General features: G+C 42.1%; 1 protein-coding gene across 2 annotated transcripts in view; it reads right to left on the reverse strand.

Moving 5' to 3' along the window:
- The window catches only part of shdb (Src homology 2 domain containing transforming protein D, b), a 41,415-nt gene that overhangs the window by 3,872 nt on the left and 11,378 nt on the right, over window positions 1–26,165 (reverse strand). The window contains exons 4-7 of one of the 2 annotated variants that reach the window (XM_054790299.1): window positions 21,829–22,050; window positions 4,633–4,807; window positions 2,508–2,627; window positions 647–1,434 (exon numbers count right to left, since the gene is read on the reverse strand). In XM_054790299.1, coding sequence (XP_054646274.1) covers window positions 1,251–1,434; window positions 2,508–2,627; window positions 4,633–4,807; window positions 21,829–22,050 — 701 coding nt within the window. In that variant the 3' untranslated portion in view covers window positions 647–1,250. Of the gene's footprint in view, window positions 1–646; window positions 1,435–2,507; window positions 2,628–4,632; window positions 4,808–21,828; window positions 22,051–26,165 lie in introns of those variants that run through there. The other variant, XM_054790298.1, reaches the window with a different exon arrangement.

Below are 26,165 nucleotides of genomic sequence, written 5' to 3' on the forward strand. Positions count from 1 at the left end.
CTTTTTCAAGTGAAGAAGCCTTTCAGGTTAAAGGTGAAAGGTCTTCAACAAACAACATAGAGTCCTGTTGCCTCCATTCAACCTTTTTGCAGATCATATATATGATATATATATGTATATACTGTATATACATATATATATATATATGTATATATATGTATATATATACAGTATATATGTATATATATACTGTATGTATATATATATGTATATATATATATATATAAATATATATATATATGTGTATATATATATATATATATATATATATATATATATATATATGTACAGTATATATATGTATATACACGTATATACTGTATACATATATATATATATACGTATATACAGTATATATATACATATATATATATATGTATATATATATATATTTTATAAAAATTGTAAAAATTAAACAAAGCAAAAATCAAAAATATATTTATAAATAAGCTAAAAAAACAAAAAGTAAAAAACTTAAAAAAATGATAAGACATATTTAATTAAACTTGAGTATCATTTTATATATTTTAAAAAAAAAATAAAAAATAAAACAAATAAAAAATATATATGTATAAAATAAACAAAGAAAAAGAAAAAAATGTTTAAAAAAGTAAATAAAAATGTTAAACTAAATATGTTCGTTAAACTCATGTATAATTTTATTTTTTTTTATAAAATTAAAAATAATTTAAAAAACATTTATACAATATATAACAAATAAAATGAAATAAAAGTGAAAACAATAAAAATAAGAATTTAAAAAAAATGTTAAGATAGCTTTGATTAACCCCGAGTATCATTGGAGTCTCTTTGCCAGGGCTGAGTGTCCTGGTTTTCATTAATCAAAATGTGGTCACCCTACTGCGTCTGCGACTACAGGAGACTCGGTGGTTAACGGAACAGAGCATGTGCAGTAAGCGGTTTAAAATACACACCTATGATGGCCAAACTTCGGCTGTCCCACTTCAGGAAATGTGTTGGTTAGCCAGCAACTGATGAGAATGATCCACAAAAACTAAGATATATTATAAAAAGCCAAGGTTTGAGCTCATTTTGATGAGGACGAGAGCTCCCTGGCGTCCTTGGTGTAGTTTCTAAGGTTGTACATCCGCTCGCTCCCCAGACTTGAAGCAGAGCTGCGACCTTGCAGCTCGGCCGACAGGAAGTGTGCGCATATGTGTGCGTGCGTGTGAAAATCCAGTCCACTCGCGTGAGTAATGTGCAAGCTTGTTTATGTGTCAGCAGTGATGCTATGTGCACCCCCCCCGGCGCCCAAAGCCAGCTCCCATCTCCCGTCTCCGCTGTCTTCCTGTGTGGCCCACAGAAGGTGATTCATATTCATTAGTGATTATGGGGAGGATGATGTGTGCACTGAAGTGTGCTCTACCTGCCTGATTACCACTTAGGGGTCCCCTTTGGGACCAAAGAAGAGAGCTGCGGAGAAGAAGAGGAGGGGGGCAGGGACAGAGGCATGATGGGAGGCCACCAGGATGGATCATGGTAGTAATTACAAAGGAGTGATTTGACCACATAAGCATTATTGTAGCCTGCAAATGAGGAGCGGAGGAGGAAGTGATGCTGAGTTTGGGTGATGGATGCAAGAGGGAGGAGGGCAGCGACAGATGGAGGTGTGTGTCTGTGTGAGGACGACGATGCTCATGCAGGCTTCAATGCATCTTACGTAAGTACAGAAGGTCCTCGGACTACGCACGAGCTCCGGAAGACGAGTTTTAGTGTAAAATGGGAACTGATACGGAAATTAAGACCTAAGTTGCTCACACTGTACACAGAAGACATGAAGGACATGCATAAATAAAATACAGTCATAAAAAGATTCAATACAAGAATTACATGTGTTAAATGGTTATGGGAGGGAGACGCAACAGGAAACAAAATATCATAAAATGAAACGTCATAACACGAAACAATAACACAAAATAGAAAGTAAAGAAAACACACAAAGCTTCATAACACGAAATGTAAGACAAAAACGTCATAAAACAAAACATCATTAAATGAAACGTCATAACACAAAATGTGGTAACACAAAACGTCAAAAACGAAATGTAACACAAAATGCTATAAAACAAAACGTCATAACATGAAATGCCATGATGAAAGACCATAACACAAAACGTCGTAAAACAAAATGCCGTAACACAAAACATCACAAAACATATAACGATGGTGTTTAACGGTGTTAAACGATGGTGATGGGAGTGAGACACAACAGGAAACGTAACACAAAACATCATAAAATGAAACGTCATAAGATGAAACATCTTAACACGAAATGTGGTGACGCAAAGCGTCATAAAACAAAACGGAACACAAAACGTGTCATAAAATGAGTAAAAGTGAATGGAGTGAATAAAATGAAACGTCATAAAAATAACCGTCATAACAGAAAACATGGTAACACAAAACGTCATGAAACAAAACGCCGTAAACCAAACCGTGGTAAAACGAGGACCGCCTGTATGGTGTTGGTTTGTGTGGGTGCGTACCGTAGAGACAGCGAGTAGTCGCATCGGTTGGTCTGGCTGTTCCTCACCAGGTAACTACACTCTTTACTCAGCGTGAGCAGCGACTCCGCTTCGGACCGGGACAGGGAGCCGTGGTACCACCTGAGACGCAGAATGGGAAACAATAACAATCAATAAAGTCATTGCTTAACAGGATTCAATGAAGTCTTTAACAAAAAAACGCAGATGAATAAACTGACTTGTGAGAAGCACAATGAATGAGAGACGTTGCTGTTCATTCACTTCATATTTCAAGCATTAACGTTTAAAGTAGCACAGCGGGCAGTAAAACATCAGTGATCATCATGGAGTCAATGAGGCAGACAACAAGAAACGTGTGTGTGTGTGTGTGTGTGTGTGTGTGTGTGTGGAATATGCATTTCCATGATATGTGCTTAAGTAGCGTGGTTTGCATGGACGGCATTAGTCACCCATCCCTTTTATGTGCACATTATTTACACCAATGATGTCTGAAATCACTAAAGACTAAAGCAAATGTCTGTTTTAAACCTCATTAGTTTTTACTTTACACTTTGGCACTTCTTTCATTTCAGCTGTGATGATGGCTGCTTAACTCTTTACAGTCTTCCTGCTCATTAATGGAGCAAAGTAAGTACATTCAAACTCTCCATTGAAAGAAAAGTGCACTTTTTGGGGGAATTTTGCCCATCAAACACGTTTTTCCTCCCTTTTCTGATAAAAACAGCTACAAAACGGCAGCTAATTAATGCATTATCAATGTCCACACCTATTCCACAGGTAATTACTGCACGTAATGGGACACACCTATTCCGCAGGTTATTAAAGCAAATAATGTGACAAACCTATTCCGCAGGTAATTCATGCGAGTAATGGGATAGGCCTATTCTGCAGGTAATTCATGTACGTAATGAGACACACCTATTCCGCAGGTAATTCATGCTTGCAATGGGACACACCTATTCCGCAGGTAATTCATGCACATAATGGAACACACCTATTCCGCAGGTAATTTTCTGTGTGTAATAGGACACACCTATTTCGCAGGTAATTCATGCACGTAATGGGACACACCTATTTTGTCGGTAATCCATGCGTGGAATGGGACACCTAGAAAGCCCGCTATTAAAACACCTCCAAAATTTGTATGGTTTTCCATCCATGCTGTGAGCATGAACTACATTCATGATAACGTGTAATACTTACAGTACTTTGTCCTATTTGGGTCATTTTAACCATTAGCGGAACTTCCGTCCTGGGTGCATTGATTTCACATAGCAACATAGGAAGGAACGCTAAACCTAGTGTCAAAAACAAAAACACAGCAGCAGTGGCGGCAGCTCCAATGTGTAGTGTTACCTTTGGCTAGTGGCCTGAGGCATTGTGAGCGAGTGTGTAGTGAAACGAGTTACTAGTCGGTATGGTGTGGCGAGGCGAGGTGTCACTACGCCAGTAGCATAGTTCTTGGGTGTAACAATGTTAACAGTAATAATAACAATGTTGCTGTAGCTTGGCTAATATGCAGCTCACATTATGGAAATGGAGCCTTGTTGGGGCTTGTTGGAGTTTTTTTTCAGAAGGCTTTATCGGCGGAATAGGTGTGTCCCATTATGTGCATTCTTAGCTGCCTCTTTTGATCTGTTTTTATATCGTTAGAACGCACAGAAAAGAGAAAAACGTGCGTTCATGTCGCACATTAGTGATGTGCGATGCCACTGATTTCCTCTTTTAATACGATACTGAGTAAAATTCAGGTTGGCATCGGTGATATCGTTCTGATACTTGATGCAAATACACCTAATGTGTCTGGTAAATTCATAAAAGTAGTGGATTTCAAATCGTAGCATAGCTCATAGCATAAAAAATACTAATTTGTTGATTTTACACAAAGCATATTGAGGTAGCGGCCATGCACCCAGACATTACTGACATGTTTACGAGGTTTATCTCCAGCGCTAGCGCTATAAAGTCTTTGTTACTTCCCCATCTGTTCCACTGATGCCATTCAACTCATGCTGAATAGCTACTGATGATAAAAAGCACTTCATCTGATTGCAAGTCACCATCAATGTCTTCATGCAGTACACAGGAAGTGATATAGTGTATACGGCAGCCATGCTGTACATACACTTGCTTCTCCAGAGGCAGGGTGGGGTCCACTCTCTCCCCCACCATGGTGAGGCCCTCCTGGGGCATCCGAAACTTCAACCCCCCGCCCAAGAGCGGGCTGGACCAGGGCCCCGGTGGACGCAAGCGCTCCGTGGGCGACGAGGAGCGGTCCCATTCTGGCCCGTCAAACTGCACTGTTGGCACACATGGACAGACGAAGGTTGTAGTTAGGCTGCCATGACACTTGTACTCCACTCAGTCCAGATGTTGGTGGCTACGTGAAGAGCGCAGGTCAAAGACTGCACATGTTCCAGGTTGTGTGTGTGTGTGGGGGGGTGATAGAGCAAATGCTAGGACCCATGGGGGGGTTTGTGTTCAGGGTGAGAGGTCACCTTGCTCTTTAGTGGAGGGCTCCACCCCCTCCTTCCTCTGAGCCACCGGGGGGCAGGCCAGGGCAAATCTGACAACTCTCTCATCTCTAATGGAGGAAGAGGGGGTGATGGGATGGGGGTGTGCAGGTGGGGGTGTCAGGTGAGAGAAATGAGGGAGACAAGAGCGAGAAAAACCACACATGGCTTCAACAAAAAGCAGATCTGCGAGCGAGGCGGCGGTTATTGCGAGGTGAGACTCAAACTGGGTGCAAGATTTTAATGAGACGAGGAGTGGAAGTGAGACGTGGGGGCAGGAAGGTCCCATCTTATATTTTATAATGCGGGAGACGTACCAAGGAGTCATTATCATTTTCATTATTTTGTATTATATCATATCATATTAAGTTATAAATAATAATCATCATTGTTGTTATCATAATTATAATTTCAATTATATAATTATATTATAATGCAATACAATATATAATTAATCATCTTAAATTATATAATTACTATTGTGCTAAAACATTATTATTATTATTATTATTATTATTACCATTATTAATTATCATTGTTGTCATTATATTAATTATTATTCTATGTATTATAATTACTATACTATAATAATAATAATAAAAATATAAGTATTATTATTATTATATTCTATAATTAATAATATAATTAACAACAATAACAATAATATATGGTATATAATAATATAAAATAATTATATATAAAATAATATAACATAATAGAAATAATACAATTAAATTAATATAACTGTACTATTAACAATTATTTTATCATTTGTTATTATAATACTAATATGTATTATATTTATTATATCATATTATATATAATACATAACATTTATTATATAATACATATACTAATATATATTCGTATAATTATACTATTATATAATGAACAATATAAAATAATATAATAATAATAATTATTATTATTATTATATTACATTATATGCATTATACAGGGTCAGGCAAAATGATCTGACACATTTGTAGGTTAAATAAAAGGCAAATAAAGTAAAGAAACAAAAAAGTGTTTTTATTTTGGAAAAGCACATATAATGCCATTTGGCTTTGTTTCTTTCTAATGCTATTGTTTCTCCTTTCTTTTTCAGTCGCTGCCATGAATTGGACTGGTGAGCATCGCGCTTTCATTGTGGAAACGTTGATCAAAACAAAGGAATGTGTAACTGCAACACAACGAGCGTTCCGTTTGCACTTCAATCCTGGTAGACATGATCCCTACCAGCAAACACCATCTTGTTATGGTCACCAACTTCACAGCTACTGGATCTGCATTGAGTGTGTGGACAAGAATGGATCCCATTGGACTGATATCATTTTGAAAACATCATCAAACAGAATGGCATTATATGTGCTTTTCTTCTTTCTCTACTTTATTTGCCTTTTATTTAACCTACAAACGTGTCAGATCATGTTGCCTGACCCTGTATTATTGTACAATAATATAATATTAGATAATAAATGTATTAATAATTAACAGAAAATACAATACAAAAATACAAAAATTATATACAAATAAAAAGATCTAATAAAAAAAAAATATTATTTCTCTTAAAAAATTGAACCTCTTTTCACGCGTGTATGCCAATGTTAGTAAAGTTGAATAAATGTTTGATGGCGACCGTAGAGGCAAAGGTGGAGGTATTTATTGTGCGTTCTAAGCGAAGCTGGTCTGCAATTACACAGTAATTCATCACAGGAGAGCAGGCAGCTCATTTGGAGATGTACGAGGCTGCATCATTTCTGCTCATCTGGCAGCCAGCATCCACGTTGACATCCACACCAGCATCAGGAACAAAATGACGCTTCCTGGAGTAAGTGAAAGGCTGAAAAAAGGCTCCTCGTCCTGTCCTACCTAGCTAACCTAGCTACAGCGGCGGGAGTGAGGGAGGTTACAGGGTGCGCACGAGGCAGAGCTGAAAATAGCTCATTATCTACCACGGCAGCCAATCAGCTCTGCTCTCTGTAGTCCCACGCAAGCACATATTATGCCACTTTTACCACTTGTGTGCAGTGCTCGGGCTCAAAAGATTACCAAACAAATGCCAGGAAAAGAGATGATTTAATGAGCTGACAAATCCAAAGACCCCCCGCCGCCCCCCCAAAAAGCCTCCCTCTAGGGTTGCTGCTTCAAAGGACATTTCAGTGGACGTTTGGATGAGAGACCTGGCTGTACAAACACGCTTCTCTCTCCACTTCCTGGTTAATTATTGAGCGGGCAGACACACTTCGCCACTTTCTCTGGCTCTCTGTGAATTATTGATGCTTGGTGCCGTGCAACGGCCCCATCTGGAGCACCGCCACCCATGACGGGATTCAAGCCCGGCCTGGCGCCCCTCAGTAAACACTTGCGGGTCCATGCATGGGAGGTATGTACAGTATACACGTACACTACACACTCTGCTACGGTGGCCGACTGGTGCAAACACTCACCCAAAAGCTCCAAACACGCAAATACAGGCGCATCCCTCGCTATATCACCATTCCAAGATTGCACGGAGCTGCCTCGGGTAGCGGAGCCCTTGCCCTGACAGTCAACGCTTACTGAGGCTTTTGGTCGGCAAATATAAACAAAACAGTGCAAAATGGTGCGCGCTCACAGACAGTGTCACGCGCTACATTGCAAAAGAAATGCAACCATTCAATATGGTTATATGGCACATATGGCATTCATTTAAATAATATACATACAGGCAACTTCTGTGTCAAGCTAATGTGTCTTACACAGGTACGCTGTACACTGTACGCTGTACACGCACATACAGTACCATCTAGGAGTTCTCATGATAATAATTCCTGAAAAAAAATGTTGTCGATAGTATTGATTGTCGACGATAATTTGTAGCACAATTATCGACCAACAAATTTTTTTTATCGTAACAGGCCTATATATGTCTTATTTGGTCTTAGTATGTCTACTATATTGGGTAATAGGATTGTAAAGGTGACTATAGGGGTGTTATTTTATGTCTAGAGGGCTCTAATCATGTTAAATAGCATATTTAGAGGGTTATAAACAGGTAAACATCTTATACAGTATGTCTTATTTTTTCTGATTATGTCTACTATATTTGGTAATAGGAGCGTAACTGTGACTATAGGGGTGTTATTTCATTTCTACAGGGCTCTAATAATGTTAAAAAGTGTATTTAGAAGGTTGTAAACAGCTTTTCTCTGTGTTATTTTCTGCGATTATGTCTACTATATTGGGTAATAGGAGTGTAAAGGTGACTATAGGGGTGTTACTTCATGTCTAGAGGGCTCTGATAATGTTAAAAAGCATATTTACATTGGATTTCACCTTTTTCCTCGTAATTTTTTTTACTTTATTCTTGTAACATTATAACTTTTCCGCAATCAAATTTTCCAAAAATTACAACTTTATTCGTTTTATTTCTCATAACATTCCCACTATACAAAAAGTTTGTCTTTTTTCTTTAATATTTCAACTTCATGCTCCTAAAATGACATTCTTTTTATCATAACATTATTAAAATTACGCCATTTTCATGTTAGATCACAGCTTATTTCTCTATTATTTTGACTTTATTCTTTTTTTCTGAAAATGACAACTTTGTTTTGTTTGAGTCTCATAATATTACAACTTTTAAAGAGGAAGTTTTTCTTTAATATTTCAACTCTATGCTACTAAAATGACAAATAAATAAAATAAATAAAATTTCCTTCGTAATATTACAAGTTTATTCTTGTAAAATTACTGCTGTTTTTTCCCCAACTATTTCAACTTTCTTCTTATCAATCGATTATGACTTTATTCCCATCATATTTTGACCTCATTTTCATGACATTGTAACTTTTTCTGCAACCTAATTTTCCAAAAATTACAACTTAGTTGTTTTGTTTCTCATAACATTATGACATTAAACGACATTATTTTTCCTCATAATGTTATGTTCGTAAAAGGATGACATTTTCACGTTGGATTACAACTTTTATATATAATTATATAAATACTGTATTAAAAGAAATATATTTTTCCATTTTTGCTGTTGTTGTTTTTTAAATGGACACATGTTTCTAAGTACAGTATCTTACATAATCCATGCTGCGGGCTACAAATGTCCCCTGGTCTGCACTTTGGACACTGCTGGTGTATCCCATTGTAAGAAAGGCAAGTAAGGAGAAAAGAAGCCAATAAACATACGCATAAACAGACATGAAGATATACAGTCAATAAGCATACAGACATCATCGCCACTCATCCACTTGCACGTCCAACCCCGCGAGCGCTCAGCTTTGTCCTCCAACAAGAGACAAAGACTCACAGACAAAAGGAGCACACTCACTTCAGCGCTAACAGGCTTGTCGATACCACTTAGCCGCCCTCTCCATTGTACCTCATAATGTCCCAAACAGGTGCAATCGAGCAAAATAGGTTGGGGGGAGGAGTGGGTGTTGCTATTGAGTGACAGGTAACTTTTCAAGCACACCTGCTTTTTTTGTTGTGTGAGACAAAGACACATCGATTTGGTCCGTTAATGGTGACATCTGTTTTTTTTTGCGCCCTGGTAAAAGACCTGCTGGGCACACACAGCCCCCGCCCCCCGTGAAGACAGATCATGAACACCTTATGCCAGCACAAGAAGGAAACATGCATTCACACATTGCTTACTGGCAGGCATGCATTCCATCCATTCATGCATGCAGCACTTCCTGCCTCCTCACTCATACAATAGTGACTCAATCAATCAATCAATCAATCAATTTGACAGCATTTTTCATGAATGTAATGATAATACACGGCATAATAATGCCAGTACACCGTCTGAAAAGCATTTCTCAAAAGTATTAAACGCTGTAATTGGAATGTCAAGAGCTTTTAAATCAAATCAATTAAACAACATAATCAAATAAACAAAGAAAAAACAAACGGAAATACCGTGTTGACATTGCGTGTCAGTGCAGACATCAGCTCATTTGCATATACACTTCCTTGATTGGTTTTTAGCAACATTGCGTGTGGAATACGCTGCTGGCATTCAACTCATTCAATCCCAGCCATTTTTCAAAATTCAACCCCTTCAGTAGCGACTATTTTAGACCATTTGGACTGATCTTCCAAGACACACAGAGTATTGTGTTGTATGCTTATATAAACATGGAACCTACCAACAGAAACATTACACTCCCCTCTTTCATCGGGAAAAAAAAGTTTGATTTGACCTTTTTCCGTTCTTGAATAATCAGCTGTGGAACATACGGTAAGTTTCAGGAAAACATCAGTTCCCAACTAAAAAAAGGGAGAAAAGCAGCTTTTTGTGAAAAAGATACATTTCAAGCATAACTTTCACTTTGACACAAATATTTTTGGCTTTTTTGCTCAAATATCTAAACAACTACAGTGTTCCCTCATTTATCACGGGCGATAGGTTCCCAAAATAGCCCGTAATAAGTGAAATCCGCGAAGTAGCCAACTCTATTTTTGTACAACGGTGATACATGTTTTAAGGCCGTAAAAGCCCTCACCATACACTAGATACACTTTTCTAAGACCGGCATAAGCATTTGATCACATTTCTCACTTGTTTAAATACCCAAAGTTCAAATTTTGTTTGAATTTGAATGATCAACTAACAAGCTTGGACACAAGAAATGAAGTGACTCACGCATATTTCACTGCTCTGATCGTGACTTGTCCTGGTGCCGTTAGGCCGTAGCGTTTTTGTATCCTTGTTAAAACATATTCCTCCTCCTCGTCTTCCGTGAACCGAAGATTCATTTACAGCATTCCAGGCGTCCTACAGCCACGTAACTCCTGCCTTCATTCAGCATGCATGACAACAGGAAACAGGCAGCGCTGCACAAGGGGAGATTGATTGACAATGGTCTACAGCCAATCAGAACGCAGAACACAATGGGCGGGTTCTCCCTGAGCCAATCAGGCCTGTTGTGGTTCTTTATTTACTGAGACAAACTGGACACGTCTTCAACTCTCACATGCGTATGCAACACCCTCGACTGGTAGCAGTAGCAAATACAATAACAGACCCAAGCAACAGAGCACCGATAGATTGTGAAAGAGTTGAACCGTGATGTAGCGAGGGAACACCGTATACCAACAAGAACAATACACAAACACGTTTCACATCAAAATAATTTATCTATAAATATTGTGAAATATTTACACTTTTCAGATTTGGAACTGAACTGCATGTGTGGGCACGCCTGTGCATGCGTTAAAATGTCCTACAATGCGTCACCTTCTGCGCGCTACACCCCTCCACGCTCGCTCCACTTCCTCCTTGCTGTCGAGTGTGTTAATCCATGCAAACGAGCTCTCATCAAATGCACTTTGCCCCCTTGTGGCCATTTTCAGGGCTTCAAACGGCTCTAACAGCGACATCTTTTAGTGTGCACTTGCGTCATCACCTCTTTTTGCCTCTCCCGCATAAAATCGTAAAAGACTTCTAAATACGTCTTTGGTATTGAATGAGTTAATGAGGTGTAACGTTGTGTGGGAGTTTGGTCAAAGTACATGTGTTGGTCGACACACGGCTAGCAAGTAGCGCACTCACTAGAGCGTAGCGCCCCGCCTCTCCCCACTGGGGCAAAGCGACTGAATGACCGAGGAGGGTTCACCCACTCCGTTCATTCCGCTATAGAACCCTCTTGTCATCCAGCCTGTTTGGTAGAGAGAGAGGAGGAAAACAAACACGCATGCACATGTCAATATATGCAAAATGACCCCGTGTGGTTAACTGATGTATTGACTAGTGCTACATGACCTCACCTGCCGTATTCCCTTATTCCTGTCCCTGCTGCCCTCCTCTCCAATCCCATCCACTCATCCCGTGTGGAATCACCGAGGACATACCTTTTCATCAACGTCAGGCTAAGGTCACAGCGAGTGATGGGGCGCAGAGAGGAAACGTGACAAAGAGAAGCCCGTCCACTAAATTGATAAAGAGGCTGCTCTCGCAGAGCAGACAAAGCATAAAAGCACCGCAAATCTCATTTTACTCCATTTCTGCTGGCTTTTTTTTTTCCCTTTCTTTGACTGCGTTGTTTGTCTCCGTAAACACCCTCGCAGAAATCCTGCATACTACACCCAGCGTACGCACACACACACACACACGCACACACACATGCACGCACGCGCGCACGCACAGACCATCTGTCAAGGTAGTACAGCAAACAGAGCTTTCACTTCGGTATTAAATGTGTCAAACTCCCAATGAACGCCATTTTAAAGTGCTAAGTCGTGGTCAGTATTGGAAGATGTGGCCATTAAACCGGCAGGAAGTGAAAACGGAAGGGTTGGCTTGTCAAAATAATGGAAAAAAAACAGACAGCACCACTGTGACTCGGAACATGCTTTACCGCCATGCCTCGCCGCTTTGCGCCTTTTCCTCTATCACGGTTTTTCCCAAAATATATTCATTTGAAAAAAAATATGTGTACTTAAGCCAATTTTACTGATTTTTTTATCTAAATTAAGCATTTTCAAGCATAAAAACGGCTAAATGAAGTCAAATACAAATATAAGGCGCTCAGCAGACGCATTCAAAGACGTCCTGATGATATGTAGTATTCTACACTGGTCACTAGGTGTCAGTAATGTTACTGTAATGTTGGTCGAGACACATAAGCACTAGACTTGCAACAACAGGCTTTTATTGCAGCTTGGAATGTTCTCACAACAGGCACAATAACCCCTAACACAGCGCCCCTAGCACCACAACACGTTTACAGCACACAAGCGCATGAGTCTTATTTAGGTCTTATAGAGGGCTATAATCATTTTAAAAAGCATATGTAGAAGGTAGTAAACAGGTTTTCTATGTCTTATATGTCTTATTTTCTCTTATTATGTCTACTATATCGGGTATAGGAGTGTAAAGGTGACTATAGGGGTGTTATTTCATGTCTAGAGGACTTTAATAATGTTAAAAAGCGTATTTAGAAGGTGGTAAACAGGTTTTCTATGTCTTATTTTCTCTTATTATGTCTACTATATTGGGTAATAGGAGTGTAAAGGTGACCATAGGGGTGTTATTCCATGTCTAGAGTGCTCTAATCATGTAAAAAAGTGTATTTAGAAGGTTGTCAACAGGTTTTCTATACTCTAGCTACAAAAATAGTCCAGTTATGAATAAGGAAGCCTACTTCTCACAAATTCACTTATCATGGTCAGGTCAGAAACCAATTAACCGCGCTAAACGAGGGATTGCTGGACAGCATATCGTCTCACACAACAATACTATAGAACTGGAACTTAGATACACTTTAGAGCATGTGTCAAAGTCGTGCCCTGGAGGGCCGAGACGCTGCAGGTTTTCTCTCCAACCAGTTTCTTCAGCAGGTGATTTAATTGATGAGCTCCTTCCCTCAAACTGAAGGTGTTGATCATTAAAATCACCTGCTTTAGTGCCTGGCTGGAAAGAAAGCCTGCAGTGTCTCGGCCCTCCATGGCACCAGTTTGACACCCCTGCTTTAGAGTATTCAGGTTACAGCTTGCGTTGCCATATTTCCACTACCGATGAGTGAATGTTATGTCTAAATAGCTCAGCTAAACAAGTGAGTACCAAGACACCCTGTTACTGTTTCTGGCTTGTTTCTTGTTTCTCCACTACGATGGGGAGCTGCGGTTCATCGAGGGACAAATACATCCGTCAGCATTTTTCTTACTAACTTTTGACCTTGCCTTTTCATATCTGATGTTATTTTTCAACACAATTATATTGCCAAGGATTTAACATTTTTATGTGTACTGCTTCAAGAATATTTTAAAAAGTGGGGGTCTCATGAACTGATATAGTTGCATTTCTGCAAAGGAATAAATAAAGCAACTATTGTTATATTTTACAACAAAGTTGTAAAATATGTATACAATATGTAAGTGTTGATTAGGTGCAGTGGTCAGAGAGCTAACGAGATGGTGCCTTTGATTAGCGCACTGATTGGTGCTGAGTGGCTGCAGGCTCCAGCTCATCTGTTGACTTCCAGGAGTTAATGAGTGCTGCAAATTGAGCTGGACAAGTAAGAGGCGACTGGTGACAGCTTTTTGAAAGACTGTCTGGGAGAGCCAGCAGGCTGGGAGAGGGCCGTCGCCCCACGCATCCCCCACCCCACCCCCAGGCAACGCCAGACTCTCACAGATGGCCCAAGTGGAGGATGTCCACGTCAGTGCAAAGCAGCTGAAAATGCTTTGGAGGCTTGCTGGCTCGGAGGGGGTGGGATAGTATAGTTTTCTTGCTACAGACACTAAAATATCGGGCTGCTTCTTCAAGAACATTAAAAGGGACCACAATTGAAGAGGAAAGCAATGATCTAGCATTGCGATCATCTCAAAGCGTTACTAAGATTGCCGTGGGATTACTCCCATGTCAGCCCGATTTCTGCTCACAGCCTCCAGGGGGCACATTGGCATGGTTTCTAGGGATGGCTATGATGTGCTAAAGTGTGGAAGGCCAGTTACAGAGTAAGAAAGTGTTTCCGGGTACTCCGGTTTCCTCCCACATTCCAAAAACACGCAGGTTCGCTTCAATGGCGAGTCCAACTCTGGGGTGCTCACACTTTTTCAGCCTGCGAGCTGCTTTTAAAATGACCAAGTCCCAAAGATCTACCTACTACTATAAATATACAAAATATATATTTACCGTCTTTATAAATAGGAGTACTTAGAGTAACTTATGTACATGAACTTCCATCCATCCATTTTCTATACCGCTTCTTCCTCATTAGGGTCGCAGGGGCATGCTGGAGCCTATCCCAGCTGACTTCGGGCGACAGGCGGGGTACACCCTGGACTGGTTGCCAGCCAATGGCAGGGCACATATAGACAAACAACCATTCACACTCACATTCATACCTATGGACAATTTAGAGTCGTCAATTAACCTCACCTGCATGTTTTTTGGAATGTGGGAAGAAGCCGGAGTACCCGGAGAAAACCCACACGCACACGGGGAGAACATGCAAACTCCACACAGAAATGCCCCAATGGAGAATCCAACCCAGGTCTTCCCGATCTCCAAGCTGTTACTGTGTTGGCCAACGTGCTAACCACTAGACCACCGTGCGGCCAGTACATGAACTTGTTTAAACGTTTTTTGTCAATGTGAATATGAAATACGAATGCGTGTCATGGTTGTGTCATCGTTTTTTGAATGTAAAAGTGTGCATGTTAAAAAGCCTTTTACTGCGCCATGAGTGCAATAACAGTAAAAAAAAGCATAATCACTCCCCCTTTGCAAAGTGATGTTAAATGTTCAGTTGTCCATTCATTTGTCATTATTTTTGCCTCATTTTCTGCATGTAAAACTCTACTTATTGTCTAAAAATGTGCTTTGTGTTGAAATTGTGGGGTGTCCAGAACAAATTAATTGAAATTACATTATTTTCTATGGGAAAACCTGCCTTGGTTTGAGTCTGTTTTGGTTTGAGTTGGACCCGCTGCAACGAATTAATGACACTAACCAAGGCACCACTGTATTTATAAGCAGTAAGAGTAAATACGTGTAAGCATACATACGCTGTCAAAACCAATGTCAGGAAACGTAAATTGTGACATGTACGCATGACGCTTACCCTTTGGGACACTGGACCACATGGCAGATGGAATAAAAACGGTTCCTGAAATGTAAGTGGTGTACTCACCTTTTGCTCGGTACTATATAAACTACTATTTATGACATACTATATACAGGGATGCTGTCAAATCCAATGTCAGATGTCAAACACGGTGGTGGTAGCATCATGGTCTGGGGATGCATGAGTGCTGCCGGCACCGGGGAGTTGCGGTTCATTGCGGGGAAACATGAATCCTGACATGTACGGCGGTACTGTGAAGCAGAGCCTTGGAAAACCGGGCCGTCATTTGCGTAAAATACTTTGACTCTTTATAAGCAGTGACAATAATTGAATGTGAGCATAGATATGCTGTCAAAACCAATATCTCATGTGCATCCGTCACCTCCCGCCCGCCGCACACCGCCTACACCTCGTTTATGCCATCGTGCAGCAGCAGCAGCATCCTCTCAGCCGCCAATTAGACCCTGCTGATCATCACAGCTGCAAACCCTCCACGTGTGAGAGTTACGTACAGCCCGCCAGTGTGAAGGCGTTGATGAGGCGAGGGAGCAAGCATCCACTCCCACACATGAACACAATCGCCTTACACCCCCCCACAGCAGGTCATCTGAGGGAGTGCGAAAGGAGGGCAGCATCAGCGACAGCACTCATGCATTGGGGCAAGACTGATAGAGGCAGCCGCCCGATTCCCCCTCAGCACCAACACCACCTAGCCACTCTACCTCACCTCACCACAGCCCATGGCCATTCGTCTGCTCAAAGCCCCCCCTTTCACCCAACCTTGGATGTGCGGCTCTCTCGGCAGCCCTTCTCTTAATTTCACACCTCTCCTTTCTTCCCCTCCAGGGAACATCACATCACGTTTGCACAATTCAACATGTCCAAAAAGACGGAGGAAGAAGAGGAGCTTATTGAATCCAAACATTTTTTTGTGTGGTCGATGAGAGGGTTTTTTTCCTCCTCATCGGGGGGGGGGCATTTGGTACAGCCAGCACGCCAAATGTCTTCCTCTGAAAGTGAATGCTTGTTTACAAGTGAGCTCAGGGGACGTTACCACAGGCCGCTAATGTCACAGGCAGGAGAAAAAAGAAGCGCTTGGTTTGCTCACCTGCACAGTGTGTGTAATCGCACCTCATTTTTTTAAATTATTGGTTAAGAGAGCTAATTTTAATGTTATTGGATGTATCAGTATGATGTGATAATTCCCTCATATCGGCCCGATAATTATCATGCACCCCTATATATATATATATATATATATATATATATATACTGTATATACATGCATACATACAAACATACATACATACACACACACATACACACAGGGTGTATACATACAGTATATATGTACAGTGCTGTCAAAAAGTGTTTGCCCCCTTCCTGATTACTCCTTTTTTTGCATGTTTGTCACACTTAAATCTTTCAGATCATCAAACAAATGTAAATATGTGTCAATGACAACACAACTCAACACAAAATGCACTTTTTAAATGAAACTTCAACTCCGAAAAGTTCAACTTTTGTCTCGTCAGACCACAGAGTATTTTCCCAAAGGTCTTGGGGATCATCAAGATGTCTTCTGGCAAAATTGAGACGAGCCTTAATGTTGTTTTTGTTCAGCTGTGGTTTTGGTCTTGGAACTCTGCCATGCAGGCCGTTTGTGTCCAGTGTCTTTCTTATGGTGGAGTCATGAACACTGACCTTAACTGAGGAAAGTGAGGCCTGCAGTTCTTTGGATGTTGTTGTGGGGTCTTTTGTGACCTCTCGGATGAGTCGTGGCTGTGCTCTTGGGGTGATTTTGGTTGGCCGGCCACTCCTGGGAAGGTTCACCACTGTTCCATGTTTTGGCCATTTGTGGATAATGGCTCTCACTGTGGTTGGCTGGAGTCCCAAAGCTTTAGAACCTTTTCCACACTGATAGATCTCAATTCATCTCAGTTAGGTTATGTTCTAACAGGGGGGGGGGCAATCACTTTTTCACACAGGGACATGTAGCTTTGGATTGTTTTTCTCCCTTAATAATAAAAAGTTTCATTTAAAAAGTGCATTTTGTGTTGAGTTGTGTTGTCATTGACTAATATTTACATTTGTTTGATGATCTGAAACATTGAAGTGTGACAAACATGCAAAAACGAAGAAATCAGGAAGGGGGCCAACACTTTCACACCACTGTAAATGAAAATGAAAATACGTATGTCAAAAATAAAATCATTTCAATCAATCAAAAACATGAAAATGAATAAATAAATATAAGAATAAAACGGTGAGACATTGTATTACGTAGAAATAAATGCAGGATTTGGTGTGGAGCAATGAATGCAATAATTGTTTGCCATTGTTGCAGTTGGCATACGTGCGTCTGCTGTTGAAAAGAATAACTGATCACTTGTTATCGTTAGATGTAATGCTGCCGTTGGATTATTGTTAGGTCGGGGATTACGTGGATTACAGGCGGGAAAGAAAACAGAAGGTTTGTTTAGACTTGCGTGCTTTGGTCTGTTGTTGCTAAAGGCAACACGCCAGCTCGGCGCTAAAAGACGCTAAATGGCAATGACAGGAGGTCAAACCACTGCAGCAGCGCCAGCATTTCCTTCACTGGCTTGTCTGCTCGTGCCGCATGGCTGCATGATGACACACAACAGAGACTTAACAGCCTCTGAAAGCACAAACAATAATAATTATTTGATATATTCTATTGTATAATAAATAAATAAGTGTTTTCTCTCTTCCTAAAGCGATTTAAGCATGAAGGAGGTACAAAATAGCAGCGTACGCTCTAACCGTGACTCCTATTAGCACTGGATTGGTCATGCACATGTAGACATGTAATTAACTGAGAGGTGGGAGGCTCGCTCACACACACACACACACACACACACGTAGGGGTGTGAATGGGAGGGGGACAAGGTGGTTGGGGAGTGGGAGTGGAGGAAGGAGAGTGCCGACGAGGCACGGTTGATTTATTATCCCATCACCTTGACCTTGCTGACTTGGAGATGCAGCTCAATTAAGCCGGCTTGGCCTCTCGTGGCAAACACTGATCTACTCCTCCACAACTGGAAATGCAAAGTCGTAAACGACCGCAATTTCATTCCCCGGCGGTTCACGGTATGTGCCGTACCACAAAACGACTAAGGTTGGCTAAATGTCAACCGTCAAACTCCCACGGGCAATGACGACATCAAAGATCACAGCACTTACGGAGCGTCCTGTCACCATCAGCTGTGATTTTGTGCAGCATTACTTAGGAAGACATGACATGGTGGCAGCTTGGTTCAATAAAGGCTTTCATCAACTCATTCAATCCCAGCCATTTTCCAAAAGACAATCCCTTCAGTAGCGACCATTGTAGACCATTTGGGCTGAGTATTGTGTTGTATGGTTATATAAACATGCAACCTACCAAAACAAACATTACACTCCCGTCTTTCATCAGGAAAAAAAAGTTTGCTTCTACCTTTTTCTGTTCTTTAGTAATCAGCAGTAGAACATAGGTAAGTTTCAGGAAAATATCAGTTTCTGACTAAAAAAAGGTAGAACAGCTTTTTGTAAAGAGATACATTTCAAGCATAACTTTCACTTTGACACAAATATTTTTGTTTTTGTGACAGCTCAAATATCTACACAACTACACCACAACATAAACAACACAAAAAAAGGCTTGTTTTACATCAAAATAACCATTTATTTACGAATATAACACCATCAACTATTTACAATTTTCACATTTGGAACTAAACTGTGTGTGTGTGTGCGTGCGTGTGCATGCGTTAAAATGTCCCTAGACTGTGTAACATTCTGCATGCTACACACCTCCACGCTCTCTGACTTCCTCCTTCCTGTCACATGTGATTTTCCCATCCACATGATCCCTGCCGAGCTCTTATCAAATGCACCTCTGCCACCTTGTGGCTGTTTTTATGGCTGGAAAGCGCTCCGAAATCGTCACCTCTTTCGTCACACGTAAAAGAGGGAAAAAATACGTTGTTGGAATTGGCCGTTCGGGCTTCTAAAAACGTATAAATACGTCTTTGGTATCGAAAGAGTTAAAAGTAAAGTTAAACTCTCGTCTCGTCTCGTGACACCCCTACTAATCACTAACCAAAGACAGGTGTGCTCCCGAGCTCCCTCGAACGAGAGTCAAGGTGATGCATTCAGTCCAAACAGGGAACAGACATAACAAAATAAAAGCACCAAACAGGAAATGACGGCGGAAAAAGAGATGAGCCAAAACGTGACACGTCCAACCAGAATGCCCTGATGCTATGATATGCGGTGATGAGCTAAGCGGCGTGACCGACCTCTCCAGTCATTTCAACATCAATATCTGCGTCCCTCATCACACACCATCTTCTCAGAGGTTGCCGTGACTTTTGGTCCATCTTACGTGCAACAGCAAGAAATCAATATTCAATCCAAGTTGCTCGCAGGGAGCAAAAAGTATGTGTGTGTGTGGGGGGGGGGATGAGATAGCGATAGAGAGAGAGAGAAGTGTGTCATTTGAGAGAGGTGAGACGGTGAAGGTCACACGGGTCTCCATATTAATGCATGAAATGGTTGAATCGTCAACAAGATGGGACCAGGATTAGATAAGACTTCCACTTTCACTTTCAACACAAAGACCAATCATGACAGCGAGGTTAACGACTCACACCCACTAATTCTATGGAACAGTCCGGGAGAAAGAAAGCTTTCCAGGGAATATCTTGCACTTTATGCTTGATTAGGTATTGATTTGTTGTGTTCTCTCAGTATGATGGATGATTCCCAACATAAAATGAGCTTCACAACTAATGACGGGCACTGCAACACATTTCCGTGACGGGTAAATCAAGACTATAACCCCTTTTCACGCCGCCTGGAAAAGCTGTCATTTTCCCCGTTGTCACCGTGGCTAAGCCGTCACACACAATATTCCCAGTGGTCGCATCGCTGTGTGAAAGCACACCCTGCGGTGGGAATACCTCGCTTCCCTGGGTTCTGTGTCCGTTTGCTCGGCAACCCGTCTAGGCAGGAAACCAGTCGGACCCCGCTGGTTACTTCAAGGCGTAACAACTACACATACAAACTATGTTTATCATCGTGTGAAAGCGTACACACGTGTGGCAATATCCCGCTTTGCTGGGTGCTGTGTCGATTTGCTTTGCAACCCGTTTAGGCAAGAAACTAGCTGCTGGGCCCGAATCACTCGGACCGCCTGTTGGTTAAAGTGAAATGCATTATGCATTATGCATACATTGCTTCTTGGCCTCGTGACTACACGTACAAACCGTGTTTCTCCTTGTGTGAAAGTGCACTAGAGTTGTAACACCCCGCTTCATGGTTTCATGGTTCATGGTTTAATCCTGAACATGCATATGAGTCAAACAGTAGCACATCACATAGTACAATTCACAATTTTGCATGTCCAAAAAGGAGTAGGAAGAAGCAAAGCTTATTTAATCCTACCCCTCATCAGTTTCACATCAGTTGCAATACATTTATTCACCTCTTGTTCTTCCAAGTGTACTTTGTAGGTCTACATGACAATGTAGTGCAATCATAGCCAAGGTTTTTACTTACTAAAAGGAAGCTAGAGGCTTAATAATAACTGATAGAATGGTTGACGCTTTGCTGGGTTCTGAGTCGATTTGCTCTGCAACCCATTTAAGCAGGAAACTCGCAGGGCCTGAATCAATTGGAGCCCCCTGCTGGTTACTTCAAGGGGTTTGTCATTCTGTGAAAGCACACACAGCTGTAGGAACACACCGCTTTGCTGGGTTCCGTGTCGATTTGCTCTGTAACCCATTTAGGCAGGGAACTAGCTGGGTCTGAATCACTAGGAGCCCCCTGCTAGTTAACATGAAAGACATGACGCGTCCATCGCTTCAAGGTGTAGCGACTGTATGTGAAAGCGTACACGGTTGTAGGAAGACAGTATCCCACCTTGCTGGGATATTCTGTGTGGATTTGCCCTGCAACCCATTTAGGCAGGAAACTCACTTCAAGGGACTCAGGAGGGCCTGAGTCCCTTGAAGCCCCATGCTGGTTACTGCGAGGCAAAACGACCACACAGGTGTTTCTCGCTGAGTGAAAGCGCACACATCTGTGGCAATATCCCGCTACCCTGGGTTCTGTCTAGGCAGGAACCTCGCTGGGCCTGAATCAGTCGGACCCCCTCTGGTTGGGTTAAGGTGTCGCAAGCACACATAAACTGTGTTTCTATGCCAGTATTCCACTGTGTGACGGTCTTACCTGCAAACGCTTTGGAGATGTGATCCTTCTTCCACTCCCAGGGTTGGTCGTACTCGTCTGCCGGTCTTTCGTCATCTTGCGGCAGCCTGCTGCTCTCCTTGCCCTCCTCCTGGCTTTCCCCGAATGTAAAGCCCAGCCGTTGGCCTCGTCCGTCTTCGTAAGGGGTGTCGTACAGCTGCAGCCCACCCCGTGCCCGTCCTCCTCCCGGGCCACGCTGCAGCTCTAGCAAAGCAGACGCAAAGCACCCTCAGATCATAATCGTATTACACGCTCGTGTAACAACATAGGGAATAGTTTGGCACCAAGAGCGCCTGTTGAGTGCAGACATGACTAGAATTAAAGGAGCGGGACAAATGATATTTGTGCAGCTTGTGGCGGGTTCAGAATCTCATATCGGGGGCTTAACAAGGCTTGAGGGCTCCAATGCCGAGTAGCATAAAAGGCCCCCCGCCCTCCACATCATCCTTGTTCCCTCATGAAAATGTTCATCACTTTCTCAGCAGGTGCCCGCTGAGGAATATGCCTTGGAGTCAAAGATGGCCGTGGGACAGAAGGATTATCGACGCAAGCGAGGGAAGTTAATCAGATTCCTGCACCTCATCCCCAGCAGCAACAACCGCTAATGGCGCTTTCATCTGATGACCTCAAAAATGCACCCGTTTAAGAACAGGTGGCACCAAAGGGGAGGAAGCGGGGAGGAAAACGGAGGAGTCGGCATCTTTTGTGTCCACAGCCTGCGGCTTTGCAAAAAAAAAAAAAAAAAAAAGATAAATGGAAAAAGTGCTTTCACGCGACAGCAGGATGAAATAGGAGGCTTCAATGGCGAAACTTTAACCTTCACACCGTACGACGCTACTGTCAGGCTGCCCGGTAGTCACCATGGCGACCAAACGGAGGCCCTGGGGAAAGGCCGTGAGGCTGTGAAGGGGAAGGAAAATGGAGCGAGAGCAGGGGAGCGAGGCAATAACAGGCGGGTGAGAGCAGAAGGAGGAGACGGCGGTGATTGTGTACGCGCGTTATCTGTCAGCGTTTGATGTTAAGTCATCACGACGGAAGCACGCCAGCGCCGCATGCTGCTCTACCTGCGCTCGCTGGGGGACCCGAGGTGTCAGCGGGCCTGCCGGGAGGAGGCGAAGATGAAGGCGGAGAGATAAAAAGAGGGTGGTAGGGAATAAAATGACATATTCATTGGAAACATGATGGAGGGGAACACAAGCACGCGGGGGGGCGGTTAGGGAGAGAAAACAGTCATCTTACAAGAAAGGTGAGAGAGGCTGGGGATGGAGGATGGAGGTTGAGGGGGTGCGGGGACATTAAGATGCGTGCAGGAATGATACAAGTGACTGGAGGGCAGTTTTTTCACTCTCAGAAACTAAAGAGAACGTCGCCACGCTTTGAAAGCCTGGTGGAACATTCAAGCGTACACACGTGCACAAATACTGAAACGTGGAAGGAAAACAAAGAATGCTGATGTTTTACGTCCATTTGTGAGCTAAAAATTGTCCAAAATGTCTTGGCAAAATCAATGAAGATATGAGGGAATCATGACATCACGCCGATAAATACGATAACATGAACCATTTTAATAAAATGCTGCAAATGAGCGAATCAAGCGCTCCTTTTTTCTCCTGCTTGCGATGTTAACGGCCTGTTGTATGACTTCCGCTGAGCTCACATGTAAACGTACGCTCACTTTAAGAGGAAAGACCTTGTACCAAATGCTCTGCGATGAGGGGGGGGACCATCGAGCACACAAAAACCTTATCAGCCAGCGCCGCGGTGTTTGAAAAGTACAAAGGGCTTGCCAGAGACCTTCATGGCAGCACGCCGGCTGCTCGGAGCGTGTGCCCGAATACAGAGCGCCTTGCTGGGCCACAGCAGGTGGCTCCCTCCCCTCTATACTGTGGTTCTCCTGATAGTAGTGACGTGGTCGTAGTCATGTCATCCTATTTGATGAGGACTAATCAACAAATCCTAATTTGTTCCAGTCCGTCTTACCTCCAGGTGTGCACAAACTACATATATATAGACTATAGTAGACTTTAAAAAGCTGTTTGTTTTCAGTACCTTATCGGTCTTCAGAAGCACAAAAACATCGGTATCGGTTTGGAAAGAAAAGATATCATGCATCTCTAATTAAGATGAACAAGAGCTGGACAATTTTGTCCCAGTAGATTCATCAATGACAAGAGTCGTAGTGCAGTGGTTCCCAACCAGGCTCGTGGTACGCAAGCAAGTTGCAGGGTGTACGTGGAAACATTGAATAAATCATCCCCAGTATTTCATTTTAAGCCAGGCAATAAAATGGAACATGTGCGCTACAACTAGTTTCCCCAGGGAGACAATAACCTGTCATATCAGAACCATATCAGCTGCGACCTGCGAGCACATGAATACACGTGTGGAACGCCTGGTTCCTCTGGGTTCAGGACAGGAACCAGAGAAGCCTGCTGAGAAAACTCAGAAAGAAAGAGGCTGATTTAGTATTTATTTCGATTTTGATGTGACTTATTTTTGTTACTTACAGTGGTGTGAAAGTGTTTGCCTCCTGATTTCTTCTTTTTTTGCATGTTTGTCACACTTCAATGTTTCAGATCATCAAACAAATGTAAATATTAGTCAATGACAACACAACTCAACACAAAATGCACTTTTTAAATGAAACTTTTTATTATTAAGGGAGAAAACAATCCAAAGCTACATGTCCTTGTGTGAAAAGGTGATGGCCCCCTAAAGCTAATAAGTGGTTGGCCCCCCTTAGCAGCAACAACTGCAATCAAGCGTTTGTGATAACTTGCAATGAGTCTCTTCCAGAGCTGGGGAGGAATTTTGCACAAATGTTGTCATTCAGCCACATTGGAGGCTTTTCCTTTTGAAGGTCATGCCACAGCATCTCAATAGGATTCAGGTCAGGACTTGGACTAGACCACTCCAAAGTCTTCATCCATTCAGAGGTGGACTTGCTGGTGTGTTTTGGATCATTGTCCTGCTGCAGAACCCAAGTTGCTTTCAGCTTGAGGTCACCAACATTCTCCTTCAGCACAATTCATGCTTCCATTTATCACAGCAAGTCTTCCAGGTCCTGAAGACCATCACACTACCACCAACATATTTTACTGTTGATATCATGTTCTTTTTCTGGGAGACACACACCTTCCAAAAAGTTCAACTTTTGAGTATTTTCCCAAAGGTCTTGGGGATCATCAAGATGTTTTCTGGCAAAATTGAGACGAGCCTTAATGTTGTTTTTGTTCAGCAGTGGTTTTGGTCTTGGAACTCTGCCATGCAGGCCGTTTTTGCCCAGTGTCTTTCTTATGGTGGAGTCATGAACACTGACCTTAACTGAGGCAAGTGAGGCCTGCAGTTCTTTGGATGTTGTGGGGTCTTTTGTGACCTCTCGGATGAGTCATCGCTGTGTTCTTGGGGTGATTTTGGTTGGCCGGCCACTCCTGGGAAGGTTCACCACTGTTCCATGTTTTGGCCATTTGTGGATAATGGCTCTCACTGTGGTTGGCTGGAGTCCCAAAGCTTTAGAAACTGAAAGATCTCAATTTATCTCAGTTAGGTTTTAACCGGGGGGGTGGAGTGGGGTGGGGGGCTGGGGGGATAAGGGGCCAATCACTTTTTCACACAGAGCCATGTAGCTTTGGATTGTTTTCTCCCTTAATAATAAAAAGTTTCATTAAAAAAGTGCATAAAGTGTTGAGTTGTGTTGTCATTGACTAATATTGACATTTGTTTGACAAGTGTGACAAGATAAGAAATCACGAAGGGGACAAACACTTTTTCACACGGGATGATAGTAAATCCACCAATCACACAATAAATGAAGATAAATTCAGTATCATTTCGCCCGCCTCGATACATTGCCACATGCAACGTCTCGGTGGGCGGAGGCGGGACCGCTAGCATACGCACAGAGTGCAGAAGAGTGTAACGTAGTAGAAATTAAGTTAGTAGATTTCTATATATCGTCATGTATTTTTTCTTAAAAGTAATGTCAGAATCTCGGCCCGTCTCGGCCCGTCTCGTCTCGTTCCCGTAGACCCGATCTCATGTGTCGTCCGGTCTCCCCCAGTCACTACCGACACCTAGTGGCCAGAATACTACACATAACTCGTACTTCAATATTGCTTCCCAATAATGACTCATAGTCTGCCATGAAACAGCCATCATTTACTCATTCATTCATTTTTCAAAAGCCACGATAGAGAGCGATATTTGAGCCGGGACGCAGCAAGGGATGACTTTGCATAAGAGGGGACCTTAAAAGGTGCCTGGCATGATTCATCAACTTTGCAATTATCCAATCCAATCCACTTTATTTGAAGAGCACG

Source organism: Dunckerocampus dactyliophorus, chromosome 10 (genome assembly GCF_027744805.1).
Source record: "Dunckerocampus dactyliophorus isolate RoL2022-P2 chromosome 10, RoL_Ddac_1.1, whole genome shotgun sequence".
Taxonomy (NCBI): Eukaryota; Metazoa; Chordata; class Actinopteri; order Syngnathiformes; family Syngnathidae; genus Dunckerocampus; species Dunckerocampus dactyliophorus.